This window comes from Gossypium arboreum, chromosome 1 (genome assembly GCF_025698485.1).
Source record: "Gossypium arboreum isolate Shixiya-1 chromosome 1, ASM2569848v2, whole genome shotgun sequence".
NCBI lineage: Eukaryota > Viridiplantae > Streptophyta > Magnoliopsida > Malvales > Malvaceae > Gossypium > Gossypium arboreum.
The window spans coordinates 34,206,887-34,231,084 of record NC_069070.1 but is presented as its reverse complement, the minus strand read 5'-3'; the positions used below and the strand labels follow the sequence as shown (position 1 = coordinate 34,231,084).

At 32.3% G+C, this 24,198-nt stretch overlaps 2 protein-coding genes across 4 annotated transcripts; one reads left to right on the top strand and one right to left on the bottom strand.

The window, feature by feature from the left end:
• Nucleotides 1-10,846: 10,846 nt before the first annotated feature.
• LOC128293072 (uncharacterized) lies at nucleotides 10,847-11,995 on the top strand. Its single transcript, XM_053028345.1, has one exon. The coding sequence runs from the start codon at nucleotides 10,988-10,990 to the stop codon at nucleotides 11,852-11,854; it is 867 nt and encodes a 288-aa protein (XP_052884305.1). The 5' UTR covers nucleotides 10,847-10,987; the 3' UTR covers nucleotides 11,855-11,995.
• On the bottom strand, nucleotides 11,926-23,748 carry LOC108476903 (ABC transporter C family member 10-like). Of its 3 annotated transcripts, none has more exons than XM_053028337.1 (12): nucleotides 23,261-23,748; nucleotides 19,506-21,581; nucleotides 19,086-19,406; nucleotides 18,887-18,973; nucleotides 14,052-14,639; nucleotides 13,803-13,967; nucleotides 13,416-13,710; nucleotides 13,104-13,318; nucleotides 12,704-13,009; nucleotides 12,557-12,620; nucleotides 12,243-12,482; nucleotides 11,926-12,166 (listed from the first exon to the last, which is right to left on the bottom strand). In XM_053028337.1, the coding sequence occupies exons 1-12, from the start codon at nucleotides 23,372-23,374 to the stop codon at nucleotides 12,069-12,071; spliced, it is 4,569 nt and encodes a 1,522-aa protein (XP_052884297.1). In that variant the 5' UTR covers nucleotides 23,375-23,748; the 3' UTR covers nucleotides 11,926-12,068. The 3 variants fall into 3 exon arrangements, with proteins under 3 accessions (XP_052884297.1, XP_052884302.1, XP_052884300.1); XM_053028342.1 differs by having other exon boundaries at nucleotides 19,506-21,619; nucleotides 23,261-23,708; XM_053028340.1 differs by lacking the exon at nucleotides 23,261-23,748 and adding an exon at nucleotides 21,863-22,202 and having other exon boundaries at nucleotides 19,506-21,619.
• Nucleotides 23,749-24,198: the final 450 nt, after the last annotated feature.

Genomic DNA, 24,198 nt, shown 5'->3' with positions numbered 1-24,198 from the left:
ATATGTTTTCCATATTTGTTACTTTGTTTTGCATCCCCATGTATTATATTATGATTGAGATTGCCAACCTATTTGCTTGAAATCAACCTATTTGCCTGAAATTATTCATTTCATTTTCTTTGCTTCAAATGAATCGAATAAATACGTTGCAAGTTTGTTTCAATAATCACTCCCTTTAAAAAAAATAAAAAAATAAAATTTCAAAGTGAGGTAATATTTCGTGTTTGGTAATTCAAGAAATTGTGCCCTAACGTGTTGGGTTTCAATTTTCTGTTTGACCAAATAAATATTCTCTCGAGATTTCGTCCATTTTTTTTTCAAATTAAAAATAAGACAATATTTCAATTTTAGGAAATTCAAGAAAATAGTACCCTAACTTACTAGGTTTCAATTTTTCTTGTTTAACCTAAATAACTAAATATCCTTTTGAAATTTCAAAGGCATGAGTTTTGGAAATTATAAAATGATCTTAGATCAAAGATTTGAAATGTTGTGTCCTATCGTGCTGGGTTGCGCTTTTTCATTTGTTCAAAACAATTGAAGATCCCTTTGGAATTTCACTCACGTTTTCTAAAAACTCTTTAAAATGAAAGAAATGTTCTATGTTTGGCAATTCGGGGAATAGTGCCCTATCGTGTTGGGTTGCAATCTCCCGTTTGTTCAAAATAATCGAATATCTCTTCGGAATTTCACTCATATCTTCCAAGGTGAGGCAATGGTTAATATTTGAAAATTCGAGGAATCGTGCCCTACTGAGCAATGCTTTAGTCGACCCCATGCCACCGGGTGGTATCTCATCGTCATTGAAGAAGATATAGTTGTCGGCACTTATGTAGTACCAATTTTGGGCGTAACGAGGGTGCTAATCCTTCCTCATACGTAACCGACTCCCGAGCCTATTTTCTCATATTTTCGTAGACCAAAATCATTGTTTTAGTAAACCAAAATGTTTTATTAAAAGTCCACATAAGAAGACCTAATGTGGTGACAAATTAAGAAATTTCACTACTTACACATAAAACATTTCAAACAACTTTACACTAACACTCAGTGCCATTGTAAAATATTCATTGTAATAAGCCTAGTGAAAATAGAACCAATTAATACAGTTTTCCAATTATTTTTCTTGAATTTTCTTAGCAACCAAATAGAAATTAGCTAGCTAACCTTGGTCCATAGCAAGTAGTAAGCAAAGAAACCCTCAAACTACTCTTTAGTGGAGCTCCTTGAGTTTCCAGCTCACTAATCATCCCTTGCACAACCTAAATTACCAATAATTTAATACTACTACAAACGAATAATAAAATGAAAATGAAATAAATTGAAAAAAACAACCTTACAAAAATTACGAGATTGCGTTAAGTTAAAAATCTACCAAACTCTATTGAAATCCTAAAATATCCAAAAGCAATAAAAATTTATTCAACAACAATAGTATCTAAAGAAGCAACAACAACTACTACTACAACCTCAAGGCTCATATCAGTGGCAATTTCCACCACCAGATTCAATGAGTAGGAGACGAGTGAGGGGCGAGAAACTAGAGACCAGAGACAAATGAGGGACGGGTGTGGGATTTGCCTAACCTCAGAAACTGATGAAGAAGAACTGAAGAAGGATGAAGGGTTTGATACTTTGATTTAGGGATTTTGATTTAGAAATAGGGGTTTGATTTAATTTTTGAGATAGGAAATACTGAAATAGGAATGGGATTTTGATTTAGGGGGAATATTGGGGCAGACGAGAAAAAATGAAAGATAATAATACTAAAATAATAATTTTAAATTTTAAATTTTAAACAATATGTTTTGGTATTCAGTTTATTCGAATTGTCCAAGTTATTCGAATTCGAAAACTCAACTCGATTCGAACTTGAAATTCAAAAAATATTGAGTTGATTTGATTAACTATATTCGAATAATTCAAAATTCAAAAAAAAAATTCGTTTTATTTGAGTTGAACTGAATTTTGCTCACCTCTAAGGACATGTTTAGATTTTTCTACTAATATAAGTTGTCTTTTTATATTACGATCAAACCACGTTGTACCGCTTAGTATCAGTTTAAACATTAGACAATCAGTGAGCCAATATTTGCTTCTATTTTTCTTTACAAGCAAAAACCATATTAGAACAATATACGAAGGGTATTAATGTAATTCATAAATTATTTTATTAACCAATCTATTCGAAATAATTACAAGTGTACATAGATGAAAATACTACACTTAGGGCACCAAATCCAACATTATCGATCGTAGCAAAAGATGACATCGGACCATCAAAAGGGAAAGGAAAAATGATAGTCATCGACAAGTGATGCAAGATTTCGATTTGTGCTTATGATTTGAGATAAATTTATTTCTTTGCATATTCATGTCATATTGCATGATTGAATATCGATGTGAATTAATAATGATCATATGAATTTATTTGCTATGATTGATATTGACCATCGAGATAGTGAACCAAATTGAATAAAATGGAAAGTAGTAGTATTTTGTGGGATATGATTTGTAATATAATAATGGATTAAAACTGTATCATCCTTTACCCGACCCAGTAGTCAGGTCTGAACTATAGAGTGTCGCATTCGTTGTCGAAACAACTACGATAAAAATAAACACAAATCAAGCCATTTAACATTCAAATATGAACATTATAAGCAAAAAAATATGATAAGTAAACATTCCCAAATCTTATACAAGCTTACAAAAGCTTTAATGTTAACTTGAGATCAAATCGGGACTGAATTGTAAAAGTTCCAAATTACATTATTAATGTCTTGACATATGGGAGTTCCTCACCGCAGCATTGAAATTTGAGGAACTTGTGAGTGGTTCCTGCCAAGAAAGTTTGGATGGCTAAAGCATCAGAAACACCCTTGGTATCATAGTTGCAACATTAAATCTTTTCATGAAATCATAGAGGGGTTTATTTTCTTTCTACCGAATGGACATGAGATAGGTTAGGGATTTTGTGAGGGTTTTTTTGGCTAAGAATTTTCTCATGAATAACCTATCCAACTGATCAAAATTATTTATAGATCCTAAAATAAGCAATAGGGTACCATTGTCGGGCTATACTAGAAAGGGTCATAAAGAAAGCTTTGCATTTCACTACATTCGAGGCTCCAAGAATGTTCATGCTATTGTTGTAGTGGGATAGGAAATCTTTCGGGTCTTCAGTACCAGCGTAAGTCAACTTGGGAAACTTGAAAGAGGTAGACAAGTTATGTGTCAACATGGAAAGGGTTAAAAGTTTATCAACATAGCTCAAAGAAACTTCATCAGATTTAGAACCTTTAGCCTATTGTAAAAATTATAATCAAAACACTGCAATTTGTTCCTCAATAGGAATAGTATTATTTCGAAGTTCTCGATTAGGTTCAGGATCTTGTAAAATCTTATCATTATTACACCCTTTCTTATCCTTATGGAAAATTGATTCTGTTGTATCTTTCGGATCAGCCAAAGGGGTAATTCACCCTCTTTGACAACATTTTTTGTTACATGCAACTCCATGATCAATCGCTCATTGCAGGCATTTTGTTGATCTAACAAAAGTTGACATTCCTACTTTTCTTAAAATTGACATTGTTGAGCCAAGAGTTATTCCTCCATAAGATGCATTTTTCCCTGCATTTCAACAACGTGGTGCTTGAACCAGGTAAATGTTGTTGTTGGGAAATTTGATCTATTGGAATAGTCGTAGTAGTAGGTTGAGATTGCAAGGCTAAACAAGAAAAGATTTATTTTAAAAGGTCATTTATGGGGTCTTGTGCGGTGGCAATGGAAGATGGCATGTTATGAATTAAAGATAAGGCCACAGTGGAAGGATTAACTGAGGAAGAATTAAGGGTATTCAAAAGCTGTGTGAAAGCATCCATGATAGCCATGGTTAGGCAAACTGGTGTTTTGGTTTGGGTTAAAAGAAATTCAATGTTTGTGACATTGTTACAATAATCGGAGTGGAGGAATTGGCAGGGTTGGTGTCAATGTTTTTGTTAATGGGGTTGTGGGTAGCATCATTCTAATTTTGAGACATTTTTTGGTCCATACTCATCGCACCGATTGTTGATGTAAAGTATAACAATGGAGGAAGACAATGTGGAAAGAGGAAATCAAGGTGATATAGTAGGCGTCGGTTCACTTGTAGGGATCGAGAGCTGAAACAAGGACAAGAGGACATGCTGATTGGAAATATCAATGCTCAAAGTAACTATAGGGTATAAAAAGGGTCAATCCCTTGCATATAGTTTTGTAACACCCCCTACCCGTATTCCGAGCCTAGAATAGGGTACGAGGCATTACCGAACTTAATATGATCAATCATGTAAAAATCAACCATAAAATTTCTTCTAAATTAAAAACTTTCATACATATGTTTAATGTCCCTTATATGGGCCTATAGGGCCCAAAACATACATTCAGGGTGGTTCGGGACCAAACCGTAAACATATGAAACTTTTGCAACACTTAGAAAATTTTCACACTTTGAAGAGTCACACGCCCGTGTTTTCAACCCGTGTAACTCTCTGTTTATAACTTCATCACCCTTGTCAGTCGTACACTTCATATAAATAACAAGAAACGTGTATGGGCTTATTTCTCATTAAATTTCTCATATATATACACAATTTCACGTTATGTAATCATACAACATATATCAGCCATATCTCTGCAATCTAAATATATTTTTATAACAACTTATCTTGATTTCATACTGTTTCATGTTTAAGCTTAAATAACCAAAGTATTTGAAATATCATCTTTATGCAAATAGTACACATGAGGTATATAATTCTGTAATTATGAATAAACACATTTATCAAACATTTTCCATATTCATATACCAATGTCTCATGTCTCCATATATCAATAACCGTCATTTTCATGAATTCTGAGTTCAATTTCATAATTATTTGTCTCGTGTTCAATTTATTCCATGTCGAAACTTTATTCATTAATACGTTTGAATTATCAATACATATGGACAGTACATTCAAGATGAATTGAAGGAAAAGACCATGGTTGGACCATGGCAACAAGTGATAAGCGATAGCTTTGGCTACACTTATCTGATCAAGGATAAGTGAAAGTGATAAGTAATAGCTTCGGCTACACTTATCTAATCAAGGACAAATGACAAGTGAAAAGTGGTAGCTTCGGCTACTTGATCAGTGAAAAGCGGTAGCTTCTTCTACCTGATCAGTGAAAAATGGTAGCTCCGACTACCTGATCAGTAAAAAATGGTAGCTCTGGCTACCTGATCAGTGAATAGTGGTAGCTTCGACTACAAGTGACAAGTGATTTCCGTATAAGACCATATTTGGGATATGGCATCGGTGTGATATATGCTACTGTATAAGACCATATCTGGGATATGGCATCAGTGAGGTATGTGATTTGTGTAAGACCATAGCTGGGCTATGGCGTCGATATGTGATATGTGATTATGTGTAAGACCATAGCTGGGCTATGACATTGATATATGACTATGGCATCGAGTAAACGAAGTACTCAATTCCGTAAGACGTTCACTAATTTGACAAAGTTTGGTAAGTGTTACATGGAATTATGTGATACAGGAAGTACGAGTTGATAAGATATGAGTATAGAACTTGGTTGATAAATGAATTCATTTGTGATTATATAATTGTCATCTTGAATGTACTGTCCATATGTATTGATAATTCAAATGTATTAATGAATAAAGTTCCGACATGGAATAAATTGAACACGAGACAAATAATTATGAAATTGAACTCGAAATTCATGAAAATGATGGTTATTGATATATGGAGACATGAGACATTGGTATATGAATATGGAAAATGTTTGATAAATGTGTTTATTCATAATTATGGAATTATATACCTCATGTGTACTATTTGCATAAAGATGTTATTTCAAATACTTTGGTTATTTAAGCTTAAATATGAAACAGTATGAAATCAAGATAAGTTGTTATAAAAATATATTTAGATTGCAAAGATATGGCTGATATATGTTGTATGATTACATAACGTGAAATTGTGTATATATATGAGAAATTTAATGAGAAATGAGCCCATACACGTTTCTTGTTATTTATATGAAGTGTACGACTGACAAGGGTGATGAAGTTATAAACAGAGAGTTACATGGGTTGAAAACACGGGCGTGTGACTCTCCAAAGTGTGAAAATTTTCTAAGTGTTGCAAAAGTTTCATATGTTTACGGTTTGGTCCCGAACTACCCTGAATGTATGTTTTGGGCCCCACAGGCCCATATAAGAGACGTTAAACATATGTATGAAAGTTTTTAATTTAGAAGAAATTTTATGGCTGATTTTTACATGATTGATCATATTAAGTTCGGTAATGCCTCATACCCTATTCTAGGCTCGGAATACAAGTAGGGGGTGTTACAAGTTTTTTGAGGTATTTATAGGAAAAAGTCCCCTTGTCCACTAGTATGATATTAGTTAGATAAACGTTTAATCCCGTTAGACGTGTAATGGATAATCATGGGTACGTATATAGGATTATATCAGTATGAGTTAATTAAGCCTTAATAGACTCATTATTGTCTTAGAAGTGTGTTCACATTAGGATAATGTTCTTCTATGAACACGAGTGGTAGACTTCGTTTGAAGTGGGTTGGATGGTTGTACTCAGAGGGTAAATATAGAGTCAATGATGCCTTTTAAGTTTGACACATGTCTTTTGAGCAGAGGCGTATAACAGTGTTTATAGTTGGATTTGAATTTTGATTTCTAAAAAGTAAAGGGACTAAATCCTAAAAATAAAAATATAGGGACTTAATTCTAAAATTTTAAAAAGTATAGAGACTTACGCATATTTTAAATTTTATTTATAATGTTAAATTATTACTTTATACAAACTTGAAACCCTAAAATCTAAAATTTATTATTTAAATTTCAAATTTGTATATTTGAAATGAATTCATACCCAAATTCAAATATATAAATCATATAAACAAATTTAATCAGCTTCAACTCTAATACTTCAATATTATTTCGAATTAAGTTCAAAATGAGATTAAAGCAAAGATTTTGAGTTAAATTTGAACTTTTCATTATTCATGCTGTTCGACTCGATTACCTCTGCTCTTAACCTTTGATTAGGGCTGAGCGTTCAATCGAATCAAATCGAATTGAATGAAAAAATTTCGAGTTAATTGAGTTGACGAATCATATTTTATCATCCTAATTTGATTTGAAATCTTCTCGAATCGAGTCGAATCGAATCGAATATATTTGTTCGAGTTAAATTTTAAAAAATAATTTTGGGTCCTTATAACCACTGTCACCATTCGTAATAAAATTTGTCCACCTTAATCAAAATTTTTATTAACTTTCATCACCTCATAATTTATTTATTAAACTTTTATATACGGGTTAGTTTATTTGCTTGCTTAGTTGTTTCAATTATCTTCAAATTCTTGCCATTATATATTTTGGAATTAAAAATATATTAAATGTAAAAATGTGATTTTTTAATGAAAGTTATTTTAAAGATAAAATGTGAAATTGATACCAATATAAAATTTTAACATGAATATTTAATGACATAATTAATAATTCAATTTTAATATAAATATTCAATATGATTAAACAATTCAATAATATAAATAATATAAAATATGAAATTTAATTTAATAATATAAATAGTAGATATAAATAAAATTATTATTATTTATGTTTAGTGATTTTTTGGATAATTTTAATTTTTTTTTTGAGAGTAAAAGGTGAAAGTAAAATTTAGAGAAAAATAAAAGTTTTGGGGATTAAAAGTTTGAGGAAAGTAAATAAACAAGGGGAGTAAAATTTTGGAGGGAAAATATTAAAAAAAATGAGGGGGATGGGTTTGGGTAGATGGGAGGTGGGAGGTGGGAGGTGGGATGGGAAGGAAGTAAAAATTTTAGGGGGGAAAGTGGGAGGGAGTAAAAATTTTGAGGAAAAATTAAAAGCTTTGAGGGTTTTGGGGAGTAAAATTTTGAGAAAAAATAAATGGGATAGTAAAATTTTGGTGAGAAATGAATTTTGGGTAGATTGGGGGGTTGGGATGGAAGGGGAAGTAAAAGTTTTGGGAGAAAGTGGGAAGGAGTAAAAGTTTTGAAGGAAAAGTAAAAAAGTTTGAAAGTTTGAAGTAAAAATGTAAAATATTATAGTTTGATATTTGAATTATTCGAGTTATTCGAATTCGAAAACTCAACTCGATTCGAACTCGAAATTCGAAAAAAATTCGTGTTGACTCGAATAACTCGATTAACTCAAATAACTTGATTCGTTTAACTCAAAATTTAATTTTTTTTATTTTTTCGAGTCAAATCGAGTTTTACTCACCCCTACTTTTGATCTAAGCTTACCTTAGTAACCATAAATTTAGCAAAATTTTGAATGAGAAATAATGGGGTGAAAACCAAGAAGGGCTTGTAAAACCAGCCCAGTTTCAGCCTCCATTAGGGGAGCCAGAAGGGCTTTCCAAATGCTAAACGATTAAGGTTGGAAATTGTAAACCCATGAGTCATGTCGCCCAGTGAACCCATAAATGACTCAATTAGACCTGAAATGGAAGCAAAGCTTTCATGGAATTCCCATAAAAAAATAAATATCATCCACTCGTAAAACATGAATTATAATTTAATGTATATTGTTATAAATAAATTTTAATTTTATACGATTTTATATATAAAATTTTATTTGATTTAATAACTAATAATATTATCAAATTAATATCATTTACCGTTGAAATATTACATACACAAATAATTAATATTATTTTAATATGAAAATAAATATACGTTTTATTTCTTTAAATATAAAAAGTAATCAAAATTAAAATTTCATATATACATATGAATCACAATTTAAGTTTTATATATATATATATATATATAATTACACTAAATCAAATTCTATATATAAATTTAATATTTATAAATAAATAAAAATTGCCACCGTTTTCTTTTCTATTAACAAGTGCCATCTTTTTCGCTGGCAGGCATTTTGGCCAAATTCTCAATTATTTCCAGTTAAAAGTGCAAACGGTTGTAAGATATATAAATAAAGGTGGTAACTTAAATTAACTTTTTTTACCATTTGACGACATTTTCTTGGTTATGCCAGGAAAAAAGGGAACAACACTAATTTACCAACAATCATCATCTAAAATCCCCATCTTTAAACCAAATAGAGAAGAGGTTGCATTAGTATAGAAAGGTCTAATTATGCTTCTCATCTTTTAAATTTACTTTTAAGAATTTAAGCCTTCAACTTTTTAACATTTAAATTTGTTAATTGTATTTAATAATTATATTAAGTTTTTTTAATATAAAATTTTCAACAAAAAATGTTTTGAATATGATAAGTAAGTAGATAGTTGCTTATTACTTGTGGAAAATATTAAATTGATTTTATTTTTAAAATCTTATTTTTAAATTTTTTATTAAAAATCAAACTATTTAATTTTATCTTCAACTTTTGTTTGACATTATTCAAAATATAATATCATATTAATAGGATTAAAATTATAAAATAATGATCTTTTAAAATCAAGATATACTATAATCAAATAAAATGATTATATTTTGTGCTTAATTTTTACTAATATATCAAACAATTTTATAATATAAATTCAGTGCTTATAAAATTCAATACTTAAGTTTTCAATTTATCAAACATAGTCTTGTTATTCTTTTGATTTAATAATTGAAATCAAATTAATAACACCATCAAATTAAATTATGTGTCATTTTTAAAATAAAAATTACTCATGTGATTAATATTACACGTGTGAAAAGTCAAATAATCAAATAAAAATATTGAATCTAAGGTTGCAACATTTTTCAATATTGGTCTTCAATGATTAAATCAGAGGAGGGGCTACATTTAAGGAAATAAAAGTAATTGGATTAGATTTCAAATGTATGATGAGTATAGGGATTAGAAGAAGAATTATGCCTTTTTAGAAACCCGAATTTAAAGTTTATTATTATTATTATTATTTTTTTAGTTCTAATTAAAATCTTTGTTAGTTTGGCCTTCTGAATTTGTAGCCATGGTTTACGACTTTATTAAATGACACTCTAATCATTTTTCTTATAAATCAATCAAAGTGTTGATACAGCAATGCTCTAAGGTTAAATTCTTCCATTAATCCTTGTACTTTATGAAAATTATGGATTTAATCCTTATACTTTAATTGAGTCATTTTAGTCCTATATCTTTCAAATTTTAAATTTTCATTAAGTTTTATTGTTTTCAAAATATAATGCAGCATACATTATTATCATATCTGTAACATCAAGTTAACTTGTTAATTTCACATTTTACTCACTAAAAATTCAGCAAATAGATTAACGACTGGCATTTATGTTAAGATTGAAATTTCAAAATTCACAAAATATAAGGACTTAAAATAATCCAATTAGAGAATATGGACTAAATCTATGACAATATGCATAGTATATGAGTAGTAATTGAATTTAACCGAATTGATTTAATTATTATTATTTGGGTTAAGACTAAAATTTTAATATTTAAAAAGTACAGGGCCTAACAACAGAAATTAACCAATGATGTAATATTGTTTTCCCGCAATGAACGGGGTCTAAGTGCCTAAGAGCAAAGATTCTCTGTTTTTTCAACACAAATTGACTTTAATCATTAATGGGACTTGAATTGCATGTAGCAAACTAGACCCCCACCTTAATTAAAATAAGTCAACACGTCAAAATTAAACTTGCACGATGCTCTGGAGTAATGAACGGTTTAGTGAAATTAAAAATGAAAAAATCATGACATAAAAGATGCATCAAACTTTTGATACAATAAACTAATTGGGACCCTTTTAAAAGCATGCTTAAATCAATTTGTTTGGAAAAGCATCATCATCCAACAATGCATTTCAAAGCTACCCCTTTCTTCATAATCTTCTTGCTTGTATGTGTTTCTTTTACCAGGAAATAACAACAACCCAACATGAGCTTCACACTCGTATGTTTGGTTCTCAGTTTGTACTTATGTTTTTTTTCATATGTTCATAGCTTAGACAGCTTTTCCAATGGTTCCTTGGATACATTTCTTCAGGATTTTGCTTTCAGAGCATTGGTTATTAGGCACAGTCCTCATACTGGAGCTTTATACAAAGCCAATCTTCCGGTTAATCTTTCAGGCATGGGCGTTTCCATTGCACGAATCCGAAGCCGGACGTTGTGGAAGAAAGGGGCTAATTTTAGTTGTTTTCGTATCCCATCACGGACTTTTCTGGTTCCTCACGTCCGAAGGGTCGCGATAGTCTACGAGACCCTCGGCAACTGGTCTTCATACTACTACAGAGTTCAAGGTTACTCAATGATTGCTCCCGTCATCGGTTTTATGGTTTTCGATGCGTCGAATGCTAGAGCTAAAAGCTTAAAAAGTATCAACCTTGACACAATGGGGAAGCCTATATCAATCCATTTTCCCAACCTGAAATACCCTGATTCAGCAAGATGTACAGCTTTCAACAGTAATGGGACAGTTGATTTCAGTCCCATAATGTTTTCCAATGTGTGTTACACTTCAAACCAAGGCCATTTTTCTGTACTTGTTCCACTAAAGAGGGAAAAAAGGCCATGGTATCCATGGGTGATAGGTGTTGTGCTTGGATTTGGTATGCTGGTTTTTTCAGGTTACTTTGGTTTGGTATTACTTAAGGTTTTGAAGACCAAAAGGGTTCAAGCAATGGAAAGACAAGCTGATGAAGGTGAAATTCTTGATAGCAGATGGGTGAATTGCAGTAAAATGCCATCTGCAACAGTAACTAGAACTCAACCTGTCCTTGAGAATGGTGTGTTCCCACAGTAATTACATTTGTCATTTTTATGTATATCTTGTTTCTTTTTCTTCTTTGGCCTTGGAGATTATGCATAGCAGGATAACTAAAAATCTTTTTACTGTTTACATAAAATTAAATCAGAATAGTGACTTGGTTTTCTCGTTTCTAAAGTTGATAGCTTGTTCTACAGTAATTGTGCTCTATGAAAGAGAACTTTATTACCAATCTTCAAGTACCATTATATTAGGAGGAACGTGACCAGTATTCTTGGACTAACTGTCCAAACAATGACCCTTCCTTATTCATCAGCTTCGTTGGTTCATCAAACTCCACCAATTTCCCTGTAAATTGAAACAAATCATATACAATAACAATAAAAAGTCGATGGACTATTTGCATATCAAGATATCTTCTCACCATCACTAATGCCAAGCACCATATTGCAGTCCATCACAGTTGGTATTCTGTGAGCCACAGTTATCACCGTGCAGTCTTTGAGTTCCGTTCTTATCGTTTTTTGGATGATCGAGTCCGTTGTGTTGTCAATCGATGCAGTTGCTTCATCAAGGACTAGGATCTTGCTTCTCTTTAGCAATGCTCGCCCCAGGCAGAATAATTGTCGCTGCCCCATGCTCCAGTTCAATCCATCTTGTACAACTGCACTTATTGTTTTCATGTTGTTAATGGAAGCAAATCGGAAAAAACCAACTCTGTATCTTTGATTTTCTTACCGATGGAGTTCAGGCCGCCTTCTTTTGCTTGAACCGCCTCTCGGAGTTGACACTTTTCGAGAACCTTAAAATTCAATGATTAGAAATTCATCGAGTCAGCAAAAATACAAGGCTGGTTATTGGTGCATGATATGGTAAAACACATACCTTCCATATTTCATTATCAGTATGCTGTTCTAAAGGATCTATATTATATCTAACAGATCCACCAAAAAGAGTTGGATCTTGAGGGATGATCCCCAAATGTGATCTCAAATCATGAAGCCCAATTGTACAGATGTCAAGGTTATCAATGATGATTTCTCCATCTGCAGGCTCTACTAGGCGGAACAAAGCACTGATAAAAGTCGTTTTTCCACTGCCAGTCCGACCAACAATCCCAATCTTACTTCCTCCTTCAAATATGCAGCTGATGCCATGAAGGACCAGCGGAGCATTAGGCCGATAACGAACCTGCTTGATGAGTTTGACGTTTTATTATGCATTCCCTGTAAAGCTCATGACTCAACAAATGGAGAAAATAGTTAGTAAAACCTTTTGATTATACCTTCAAATTACAAATCTCGACTTTTCCAAGACAAGGCCAGCCGCGTGTAGGCCGGTTAGTTTCAATTACTTCGGGAGCTTCACTAGGAATATGCATGTATTGCTCTACCCTTTCTACTGAAACAACTGAACTTGATAGAAAGCATTGATTCTTCACCGAAACAACTAGGAATACATTTAATGAGAGGCCATATGACAGTGCCATTCCAATTAACCCTGCCATTGAAATCCACAAAACATGGTTAGAGCATAATCCAAAGTGATGAGAACATATTCAGTATTTTTCGAAGAACTAAACTCTGCTTGAACTAACCAGATGCAGATGGTCCAAGATAAATCAAAGTCATGGAAAGGGCTGTGGATGAAAGAACAATGGCACACAATATTTCCAACCTTTGGATTAACCACTCATTTGCAACAAAAGTATAAAAGTCTGGACTTGCATTGGCATCAATCAGATTCATATTCTTTAAAAAGAGTCGATCTTCCCCTCCGAAAGCTCGGATTGTCATGGCTCCAGCAATGGATTCAGCAAGGTGGCTAGCAACTGAAGACTTTGTTGTTCCAGTGATTCTCATCAACTCCTTTGCAGAAGCATAGTAGTGTCTCTAATTGTTTTCAAGAAATTAGAACAATTAAGAACTCGTTAAAAGAAAACAATTTATGATAAAAACTTGGTTTTTTTGCATGTATGTAAGACCTGTAAAAGTATGGTCAGATAAACCATGGGAATAATGACAAATGCAGCTGGCCAAGCCAGCACTGCCAAGACAAAAAAGCTGAAGTAGGTATTCATGGTTGTTCCAACTGTGATTGATAACTTGAAAGCCATATCAAGGTCAATGATGCTTAAATCTGATGACACCTATAAAGTAAAATGGAAACTGTAAACAGTAAGTTCAAGGAAGAATAGAATTTCCATGAAAATGAAGATTTTGAGAACACTTACTCGACTTAGTACTCTTCCCACAGGTGTTGAGTCATAAAAGGACATTGGAGCTCTAAACAAAGACTTCAACAGTGTAGAAAAGATAGATTCTGAAGCTCCACAACCAAGAAGAACTACATAGAAGGATCTAAGGAGCAAAAAGATTGCTAAAGAAAACCCAATCACTGTAAAAACAGTGAGTAATTCCTTGCTGCTTACTTCACTACTTTGAAGGTCAGCTGCTAACCAGTAGCTTTGTACTAATTGCCCAATTATGAATGCCACATGGAAAAGAATTGCTAAGGTGAAATATAGAAAGCCCTTGTTGTGTCTCATATACTGCAAGTAAGGCTTCAAACCTGTATCTCCTGTTTCTCTTTCTTCCTCCTTAATTAATTGTTCTCTAGTAGCCATTATAGGCTCTTCCTTAACATGTACATTCTTGATCACATCTTTGGATGCCATAGCTCTTCCATTAGAAGAATACAAGACGTCCATTTCGGATCCAATCGTGTTATTGTGAGCGTTTACAAGGTCCTGGAATTTTTGGCTTGAAGCTAGCAGCTGATCATAAGTACCAGCCTCTATAATTTCCCCACCAGACATCAACTGTCATATAATCAGATACTTGGACGATGTTATAATCATATTTAAGATGTTATAATCATATCTTGTAATGGTTGAAATATGTATATATTTTAAATTTATTTAGGTAGATAAATCTTATTTAAGTAGATAAGTTTTATTCATATTCTAGGAATATTTTTATTTTATCTTTTAGTAGTTTATTAGGACAAGGAAACTGTTTTCTTTTATATTTTAGTAGTTTATTAGAATAAGGGAACTATTTTCCCAATTAGGATTAGGACTCTTTTCTCTATTTAAGTTCAATTCTTCAATTAATAATATAGAACAGTTTTATTAAAAGCTCTCTTGAAAACTTTCATGGCATCTGAGCTAGGTTAAAATCTCTAGTAACATCATGGTTAAAACAACCTTCACTAGAGATAATAAAAAACCTTGGTGCGATCACTGCAAAAAATATTGGCACACTCGAGAAACGTGTTGCAAGCTCCACGAGAAACCGACAAATGGAAGGAAAAAGAGTGGCAAAGGCCAAAGTTCTCTGGAAGGGTCTCCATTCACTAAGGAACAATTAGAGCATCTACACAAGTATTTTCAATCACCACAATTTCGGATGAATTCTTCAATTCCTAACTCATCCAATAATCCTTCTTCCACTTTTGCCCAATCAGGTACTGATTTTTCTATTTTTTTCAGTGTCAAGCCTTGTAAAACAAATACATGGATCGTTGATTCTGGAGCTAGTGATCACATGACTAGTAGTCATTTTCTTTTTTCAACTTACACACCTTGCGCAAGAAACAAAAAGATCAAAGTAGCAGATGGGTCCTTCTCGGCAATAGCCGAGAAAGGCACTGTTAAAATTTCATCTTCCTTGGTTTTACATGATGTTTTACATGTGTCAAATCTAGCTTGTAATCTCATATCGGTCAGTAAATTATCCCAGTCCTCAAATTGTCATGTTATATTTGACTCTTCTATGTGTAAGTTTTAGGACATGGTCTCAGGGAGGATGATTGACAATGCTAAAGAATTTGGTGGAATTTACTTTCTTGAAGACGACCATCTAAGTCAACCAACAACTACTTTATGTTTAAATTCTGTTTCTGATAAGGTTATGATTTGGCATTATAGGCTTGGACATCCTAATTTTTACTATTTAAGATATTTGTTACCTAATCTTTTTAAAAATAAAAGTCCTTCTTCATATCATTGTGAATTTTGTGAATTGGCTAAACATCATCAAAAATATAAAGCCTCCAAACCTTTTTCGTTAATTCATAGTGATGTTTGGGGACCTTCAAGAGTCTCGACATTTTTAGGAAAACGTTGGTTTGTCACTTTTATTGATGATCATACTCGACTTTGTTGGGTGTTTTTATTAAAAGATAAGTCTGAAGTTAAAAATGTGTTTCAGTCTTTTTATGCTATGGTGAAAACACAATTTGGTGTGAAAATAGAAGTATTTCGGACTGACAATGGTGGGGAATTTTTTAGCGACCAATTAGGTGTTTTCTTAACCAAACATGGAATAGTCCACCAAAGTTCTTGTACAAATACACCACAACAAAATGGGATTGCAGAAAGAAAAAACCGACATATTTGGAAGTAACTAGAGCCTTGATGTTCACTAGTCAGGTACCACGTTATCTTTGGGGCGAAGCCTTGTTAACAGCTACATATCTTATTAATAGAATGCCCAATAAAACTCTAAACTATAGAACTCCTTTTAGTCTCTTTAAAGATAATTTTCCTAACTCTAAATTGATCACAGATTTATCCCTCTGAGTTTTTGGGTGTAGTGTTTTTGTTCATCTTCACAACCAAGGTAAACTAGATCCTAGAGCAAAAAAATGTGTCTTTGTGGTTATGCTTCTACTAAAAAGGGTTACAAATGTTATGATCCAATTGATAGGAAGATTATTATTACCATAGATGTCACATTTGTTGAAACACAATCTTATTTTGATTCTAATCTTCAGGGAGGGAATTATACTAAGGAAGATTCTATAATTGATCAAGAAAAGATTAGGAATATACAACATAGGGATTCTAATAATGGGGAAGGCGAATTTATAATTAACACAGAAATTAATGATGTTAATGTTAATGAAAAGGAGGATGAAGGTGTAGAGTCTAATCGTGAGAATAAAAAACAAACAAAGGAGTTAATTGTTTATTCAAGAAGAAATCGAAATCAAGAAAGCGGAATCCACCAGATTCATCACCAAGAATCCGACCCGCAAGATCCTGTCAAAAGTCCATGTAAAACTCATAATCCAGTCAATGAATTTTCTGATTTAGATTTTCCAATTGCCAAAAGAAAAGGTGTTAGAAATATTGTCAAATATCTCATGTCTAACTTTGTATCCTATAAAGCCTTGTCTCCGACATTCTCAACCTTTGTTTCGTGTCTCGATACTGTACAAATACCCAAAAATGTGAAAGATGCTTTACAGGTTCCTAAGTGGAAGGAGGCTATTTTAGAGGAGATACGCACTTTTGAAAAAACAGGTACATGAGAAACAATGGAATTACCTGTAGGGAAAAAAACAGTGGGCTGTAAATGGGTGTTCACAACCAAATTCAAACCAGATGGATCTTTAGATAGATACAAAGCCCGGTTGGTGGCTAAAGGGTACAGTCAAACATACGGGATAGATTATCTTGAAACGTTTGCTCCAGTGGCCAAATTAAATTTCGTTAGAGTTCTTTTATCAATTACTGTTAATCTTGATTGGTCTTTACAGCAGTTAGATGTGAAGAATGCTTTCCTAAATGGAAAACTTGAAGAAGAAGTTTACATGGATCCTCCTCCAGGTTTTGAAGAAAAATTTGGAACTTGAGTATGTAAACTCAAGAAATCTTTGTATGGTCTGAAGCAGTCTCCTCGAGCTTGGTTTGAACGATTCACTCAAGTTGTTAAAAAACAAGGTTACTCACAAGGGCAAGCTGATCACACAATGTTCTATCGACATTCACAAAAAGGTAGAATAGCAGTTATTATAGTTTATGTCGATTATATCATTCTTACAGGAGATGATGTGAATGAAATAAGGCGTCTCAAGGAGCATCTAGCATTGCAGTTTGAGATTAAAGACTTGGGTCCTTTGAAATACTTTCTTGGAATGGAAGTTGCTCGATCAAAGAAGGGTCTTGTGGTCTCTCAGAAAAAATATGTGATTGATCTTTTAAAAGAGGCTGGGATGAGTGGTTGCCGCCCAGCTGACACACCAATTGATCAAAATGTAAAATTCAGAAATAAAGAAGGTCGATTAGTTGATAAAGGGCAGTACCAAAGATTAGTTGGTAAGTTAATTTACTTATCACATACAAGGCCAGAAATAGCTTTTGCAGTGAGCTTAATAAGTCAATTTATGCACTCCCCAATGGAGGAACATGAAGAAGCAGTGTTTCGAATTCTAAGATACTTGAAGAGTTCACCGGGAAAGGGCTTATTCTTCAAGAAATTCGAACAAAGAGGAATTGAAGCTTATACAAATGCAGATTGGGCAAGCTCAATAACAGATAGAAGATCTACATCAGGATACTGTACATTTGTTTGGGGAAACCTTGTGACTTGGCGAAGCAAAAAACGAAGTGTTGTAGCAAGAAGTAGTGCAGAGGCTAAGTTTAGATCAATGGCTCAAGGAATTTGTGAAATGATGTGGTTAAAAAGAATTATGGAAGAGATGAGGAAACCAATAACTTCACCAATGAAGTTGTACAGTGATAGCAAAGCTGCCATTAGTATTGCTCACAACCCAGTCCAACATGACAGAACTAAACATGTTGAGATTGATAGACACTTTATCAAGGAGAAGATTGAAGAAGGCCAAGTGTGCATGCCGTTTGTTCCTTCAAAACAATAGATTACTGACATACTCACCAAAGGACTCTCTAAAACAATCTTTGATTTTCTTGTAAGCAAGTTGGACATGATTGATATATATACACCAACTTGAGGGAGGGTGTTGAAATATGTATATATTTTAAATTTATTTAGGTAGATAAATCTTATTTAGGTAGATAAGTTTTATTCATATTCTAGGAATATTTTATTTTATCTTTTAGTACTTTATTAGGACAAGGGAACTATTTTCTTTTATATTTTAATAGTTTATTAGAATAAGGGAACTATTTTCTCAATTAGGATTAGGACTTTTCTCTATTTAAGTTCAATTCTTCAATTAATAATATAGAACAGTTTTATTAAAAGCTCTCTTGAAAACTTTCAGTAATCATATTGTATTCGAAATTATCGCACTTACCAATATAGAATTAAAAGCTGGAAGGAAGTCAACTTGATGGGACACAAGTAAAACAGTTTTATCAGACAAAGCTCTCATCACATATTCCTGCATAAAACAAAAGGGTGTTGGATTTTTAAGTGTGTATACATGCATATATATATATATATATATATATATATATATATATATATAAAAAGACAAAAAGTTATGGATTCACATTAAAAAGGCTTGTTGCAGTTTGAGCATCTACAGCACTGAATGGATCATCCAGAAAATAGATATCTGCATTTTGATACAATGCACGAGCTAGCTGAATTCTCTGCTTTTGTCCACCACTGAGATTAACGCCTCTTTCTCCAATTTCAGTAAGGTCTCCAAAAGGAAGCATCTCTAGATCTTTTATTAAGCAACACTTCTCAACCACTTCTTGATACCAGACAGGGTCCATCACAGAGCCAAAAAGAATGTTTTCTTGTATACTTCCTGTTTGGATCCATGCTGTCTGAGAAACATATGCTTTCTTCCCATGCACATGAACCTGATGATCCACATAGAAACTCAAGTAAGGTTTTGACATGAAAGTATTAGTACTTGGAAAAATATACAGTGTGGGAATTGAGATTTTGTTCTCACTTACTGTGCCATTGACTTTTGGAACTTCTCCAAGAACAGCAGCTAAAAGAGTTGATTTTCCTGAGCCAACTTCTCCACAAATAGCAACCTTTTCTCCTGGTTTAACCACCATATCTATGTCTTTTAAGGTAGGTTTGGATGAAGGGTTAATGTCCCAAGAGATTTCATTACACTTTATGAGAATGGAGTGCTCAAAATTTTTGTCTTCACATTCTTGCTCTAGCTTTCTGTTTCCCAACTCTGGTGCCTCAAGGAATTTCTCAATCCGGTCCAGGGAAACCTTAGCCCCAATGAATACTTGAACAATATCAGGAATCAACCTAACCGGCTCTTGAACAATGCGAAGACTGGCCAAAAATGTGAAGACATTACTAGCATTGAGTGTAATCCCTAGCAAGTAGCAAGTCCAGAAAGTAACAGCAGGCACTACAATGGGAGAAGACCAAAACAAAACTAGTTGGTACCCTTTTTGTGACAGAATCCCTATTATCCATTTGAACTCATCTTTCCTTAAACTTTCAATAACCTTCTTGAAATGTGTCTCCCAAGCATGCAACTTCAATAACTTCATATTTCCGAGTGCCTCCGTAATTGCTTTAAGTCTTTTGTCTTGCGCCGACATGATTTTCTTGTAACATTCAAGCTGTAATTTGGTAAGTGGATAACTTGCAACCACTATCAATATTATTGCAGCTAATGCAGCAAAAGTTGCCAGTCCCACAGAAGAGTATACAATGAATAATGCTAGACAAAACTGAACGCTTGTTGCCCATATCTGATGAAACCAATACGGAAACTCACCAATTCTGTAGGCATCTACGGTGACATAACTCACTATCTCACCAGGAGAATGATTCATTTTAGCAGCATTCGATAATTTTTGTTGCTTTCGATATATTGCTGCAGATAGCATAGACCTAACTTGAAGTCCAACCATTCTTGTTATAAAGAACCATTGCCTCTCAGATATAGACTCCAAACATTTTGCTATAAGCAGGCCAATGGTCAGCACGTAAGCCTCATACTTAAAGGTTTCATTACCTTGAACGACAGCAATAAAGGCTCTAAGAAACAATGGACCTGTAGATAGTGTGAGAATCTTGATCAATGCAAAGACCCCGGAAGTCAACATTGCTTTCCAGTGAGAATATGCAATTATTGACAGCATAGAAATTGAACCACTTGAATTTCTTCGTTTCTGTTCACTCAGTCGGTCGTTATACTTCAAGTAGCATGCTTGAGCTTGACATGCCTGCTGCAAAGTTGGAATATCATTGTTCTCTAGAATTTTCTCCTTACCCTTCTGCAATAGAGGATTCAACCACCAAAAGAACATTTTACTTAAAACCCCAGCATTGGCTAAGGGAGTAATGTCATGGTTGACACTGGTTTCGTCAGTTGAATCATGTTCCTCACCTTGCAAAGGTGCATAGCAAGCATCAAAATCACCTCCCGGATCAGTATCCTTCGAACCGTGTCCTCTAAAGGCGCAGAATAGAAACAAAATCGATCCAGGAAAAGATAAAACATCCAAAATGATCTTAATTGACACAGTTTTGTCTGCAGTAGCTTCAAGTAGAGATGAAATACAGAGAAATACCGCATACAATAAGGTAAAACTTGAACAAGCCTTTACTGCTATTGTACATGGAAGGTTTAGATTCTTCAAGCTCACAGATATGGCTAGAAGCAACCATGAAAACCCTTGAAATAGCAACACCAACCATCCATCCAGAGGTAAAACCGTATGATCCATATCAAGTTTATGGTAAACGGTCCATATCCCCAAGAACAAATAGGCAACACTCAGTATTCCATTATAACTTTCAGAGAGAACTGCCACTAAAGAGATGCTTTGTGACTGTGAATTTGTAGTGATCTTCTTCGAGGAAAATTTACAAAAAATGACGAGGAAGGCCACTAAGAGAAGCAGCATATCAACAGAAATGATGAAAGCATGATTGAAATATGAATATGGATTGAGAATTGATGGAAAACCGGAACTGGATGTCTTCCCAGTTTCCTTTGAACAGCTGGAGTTATTACAGAACATAATCCACGCACTCTCTCCCATGTTGTTCTGCACCTCAAAATATCATATTCTTGTCACTTAAAAACCTGAAGCAAATAATGGGGTATTAATGTATTAAAGATGCAAATCAAAAAATTTCATAGTTTTTTAGATACATGTGGTCCATTTGAATGCATTAAGAACATTACAGAGAAACTCTTGTTGCAGCCTTGAAAGATTTAAAGGAAAATCAACATGTATCACCTCAAAAACCAAACAGAAAAAAAAAAAAAAAACAAATTAACATCTGAACTTGCAAAGATTGAGGTAAAAATGATAGTGTTACTAACCTGGAGATTGATAACAAGAGATTGATCAATAAAAGCATATAATATATTAAATGATTTATATTTGATATATGTTTGTATGCATCCCAACTACTTCAAACTGCTCCTCTATTTTTTTATTTTTTTCTAAATTGTAAGTAGTAATCTCTTAGGTCGATAACCATATGCATGGTCAAACAAAATGCTTTATGATTAATTTATGGTTAATGCACTATTTTTGCCCCCTAAAGCTCCATCCAATTATCACTTTGGTATCTAAAAAATGTTTTGTATCAATTTAGTACCAAACAAAATGTCAAACAAAATCAGAAAAATATCAAAAAATTTTACACATCAGAAAAAAATATGGAATATAATATAAAATTTCCAGAAATTAAACAATATACTTTTTTAAAAAACATAAAGTTAAAAGAATAAAAATACAAAGAATATCAAAAAATCAGAAAAATATTAAAAAATAAAAATCAGGAAAAATATGGAAAGCTTTAAAATTTTCCAGAAATTTAAAAATATAAATTTTTAATATATAATACAGAGAGAGAGAGAGAGAGAGAGAGAGAGAGGATATCAGTTTTTTTAAATAAATATGGAAGGTTGCATTGTTTAATACAAATATCTTAACTCTCTTTTACTATTTTTATTTTAATTTCTTCTTACATTTTTTTCATATTTTCTCTTTCTTTGTATGATATATCTTTTTCCCAAAAGTATATTTTAAAGTTTCTAGAAATTTTATATAATTTTATATATAATTTTTGATTTTTTTAATTTTTTTGAGATTTTTATGAATTTTGACATATTTTGTATTTCTTTTTTTTATGTATTTTAAAGAAGAAAAGTATATTTTTAAATTTCTGAATTTTTTAAAGCTTTCCATTTTTTAATTTGAGATTATTTTTTGAATTTTTGACATTCTTTTGTATATTTGCTATTTTAAAAAACTTTTGTATTAAAAAAAGTAGATTTTTGAAATTTCTATAAATTTTATATAACTTTTCTCTTTTATTTTTAAAATTTTTGTGCTTTCATTAGACTTTTTTTTTTCAAATGCCAAAATGTAAATAATATAGTAGTTTAGGGATGAATTTGGGCATTTATTAGTAGAAGACTGAAAATACAATCATGTAATTCTCACTTCTCATACAAAAAATTTCTCCAACCATAGACAAAACTATCTTCTCATAAATTGCAGACTTAAGGTCAGAAAGACAAAAAAGAGTTGAAAAATGAACAACGGTTGTGGGGCGGGGGAAAATGAAAGCACTTAAATTATCAATCCTTTTTCATTTCCCAGAGGACCAAAATGAAACCCAGAACCGAAACTCAAAAGAAAAAAAGTCAGTTTAATACTAAACTAACATCTCAATAAACCCAACATGTAAAAATGATAGTCATACTAACCTGGAGAGAGAGTGATGAATAAAAGCGATGCATAACTCCTTTCTTATGTTTGTATGCATCCCACTCAGATGCTTGAAACTGCTCCTCTATTTTTTTTGGTTTCCAATAGTCCATGCAGTGAGGCTCTCCATATCCTAATTATGGGAATCAGATTTAATAAAGTGAGGGCAGGGCATCTACTTCTTTATCCTTCCACAATACTCACACCAAATCTTAAAAAATTTAAACTTCCTCTATTCATTTTACCATAATAATAATTAATTAAAATAAGGATGAAAAAGATTTTGAGGTTGATTTCTTACACATTCAGTTTATTTTTATAATAAAACATCTAAAACTCATCTATTCTTTATGTTTTATTTTAATATTTATGCTTATTTTCTGTAGAAGCTCTTTCATGTCAACTATAATAATTCTAACGCTTTATCGTAGAAAGAAAAAAGATGTTTCTATGCTAATGAGAGAAAGGGAAACGCATTTTGCACAATGTCATGATTGTGATGTTGCATGGCACTCCATATATAAATATAATTATGTCATCTATCAATTTATAATATTCACTTTTTTATACACTAGTATTACATTAAAAATAATTTTAAATAATTAATATTTTAATAATTTAAACTCACATCTTATATTCTATTTATACAAATTATACATGTCAAATTTAACATAACTATTTATTTTATATTCGTTTAATAAATATTAATATATACTATTTTAAATAATATAATAAAAATAATGGATAATTCAAAATTTTATATAAAAATTTAATAATTTTGAAGCAACATCAATAATTAAATCTCACGTTTGATTTGCTGGTGTCATCACTCCATAATTCATAAATTAATAAAGTCTTTGTTTAATTCACCATTAAAAGTAGAAAAGAAAATTTGAATATAAAAAGTATTAATTTATCCCATCATTATTAAAAAATT

Excerpts from the sequence above, each read along its gene's own strand:
- LOC108476903 (XM_053028337.1), bottom strand. The coding sequence starts at position 23,374 with ATGGACTATTGGAAACCAAAAAAAATAGAGGAGCAGTTTCAAGCATCT. Across the intron at positions 21,582-23,260 it reads ATTCATCACTCTCTCTCCAG|AACAACATGGGAGAGAGTGC; the intron begins GTTAGTATGACT and ends TTTGAGGTGCAG. Across the intron at positions 13,319-13,415 it reads TCTTGGACCATCTGCATCTG|GGTTAATTGGAATGGCACTG; the intron begins GTTAGTTCAAGC and ends TTTCAATGGCAG.
- LOC128293072 (XM_053028345.1), top strand. The coding sequence starts at position 10,988 with ATGAGCTTCACACTCGTATGTTTGGTTCTCAGTTTGTACTTATGTTTT.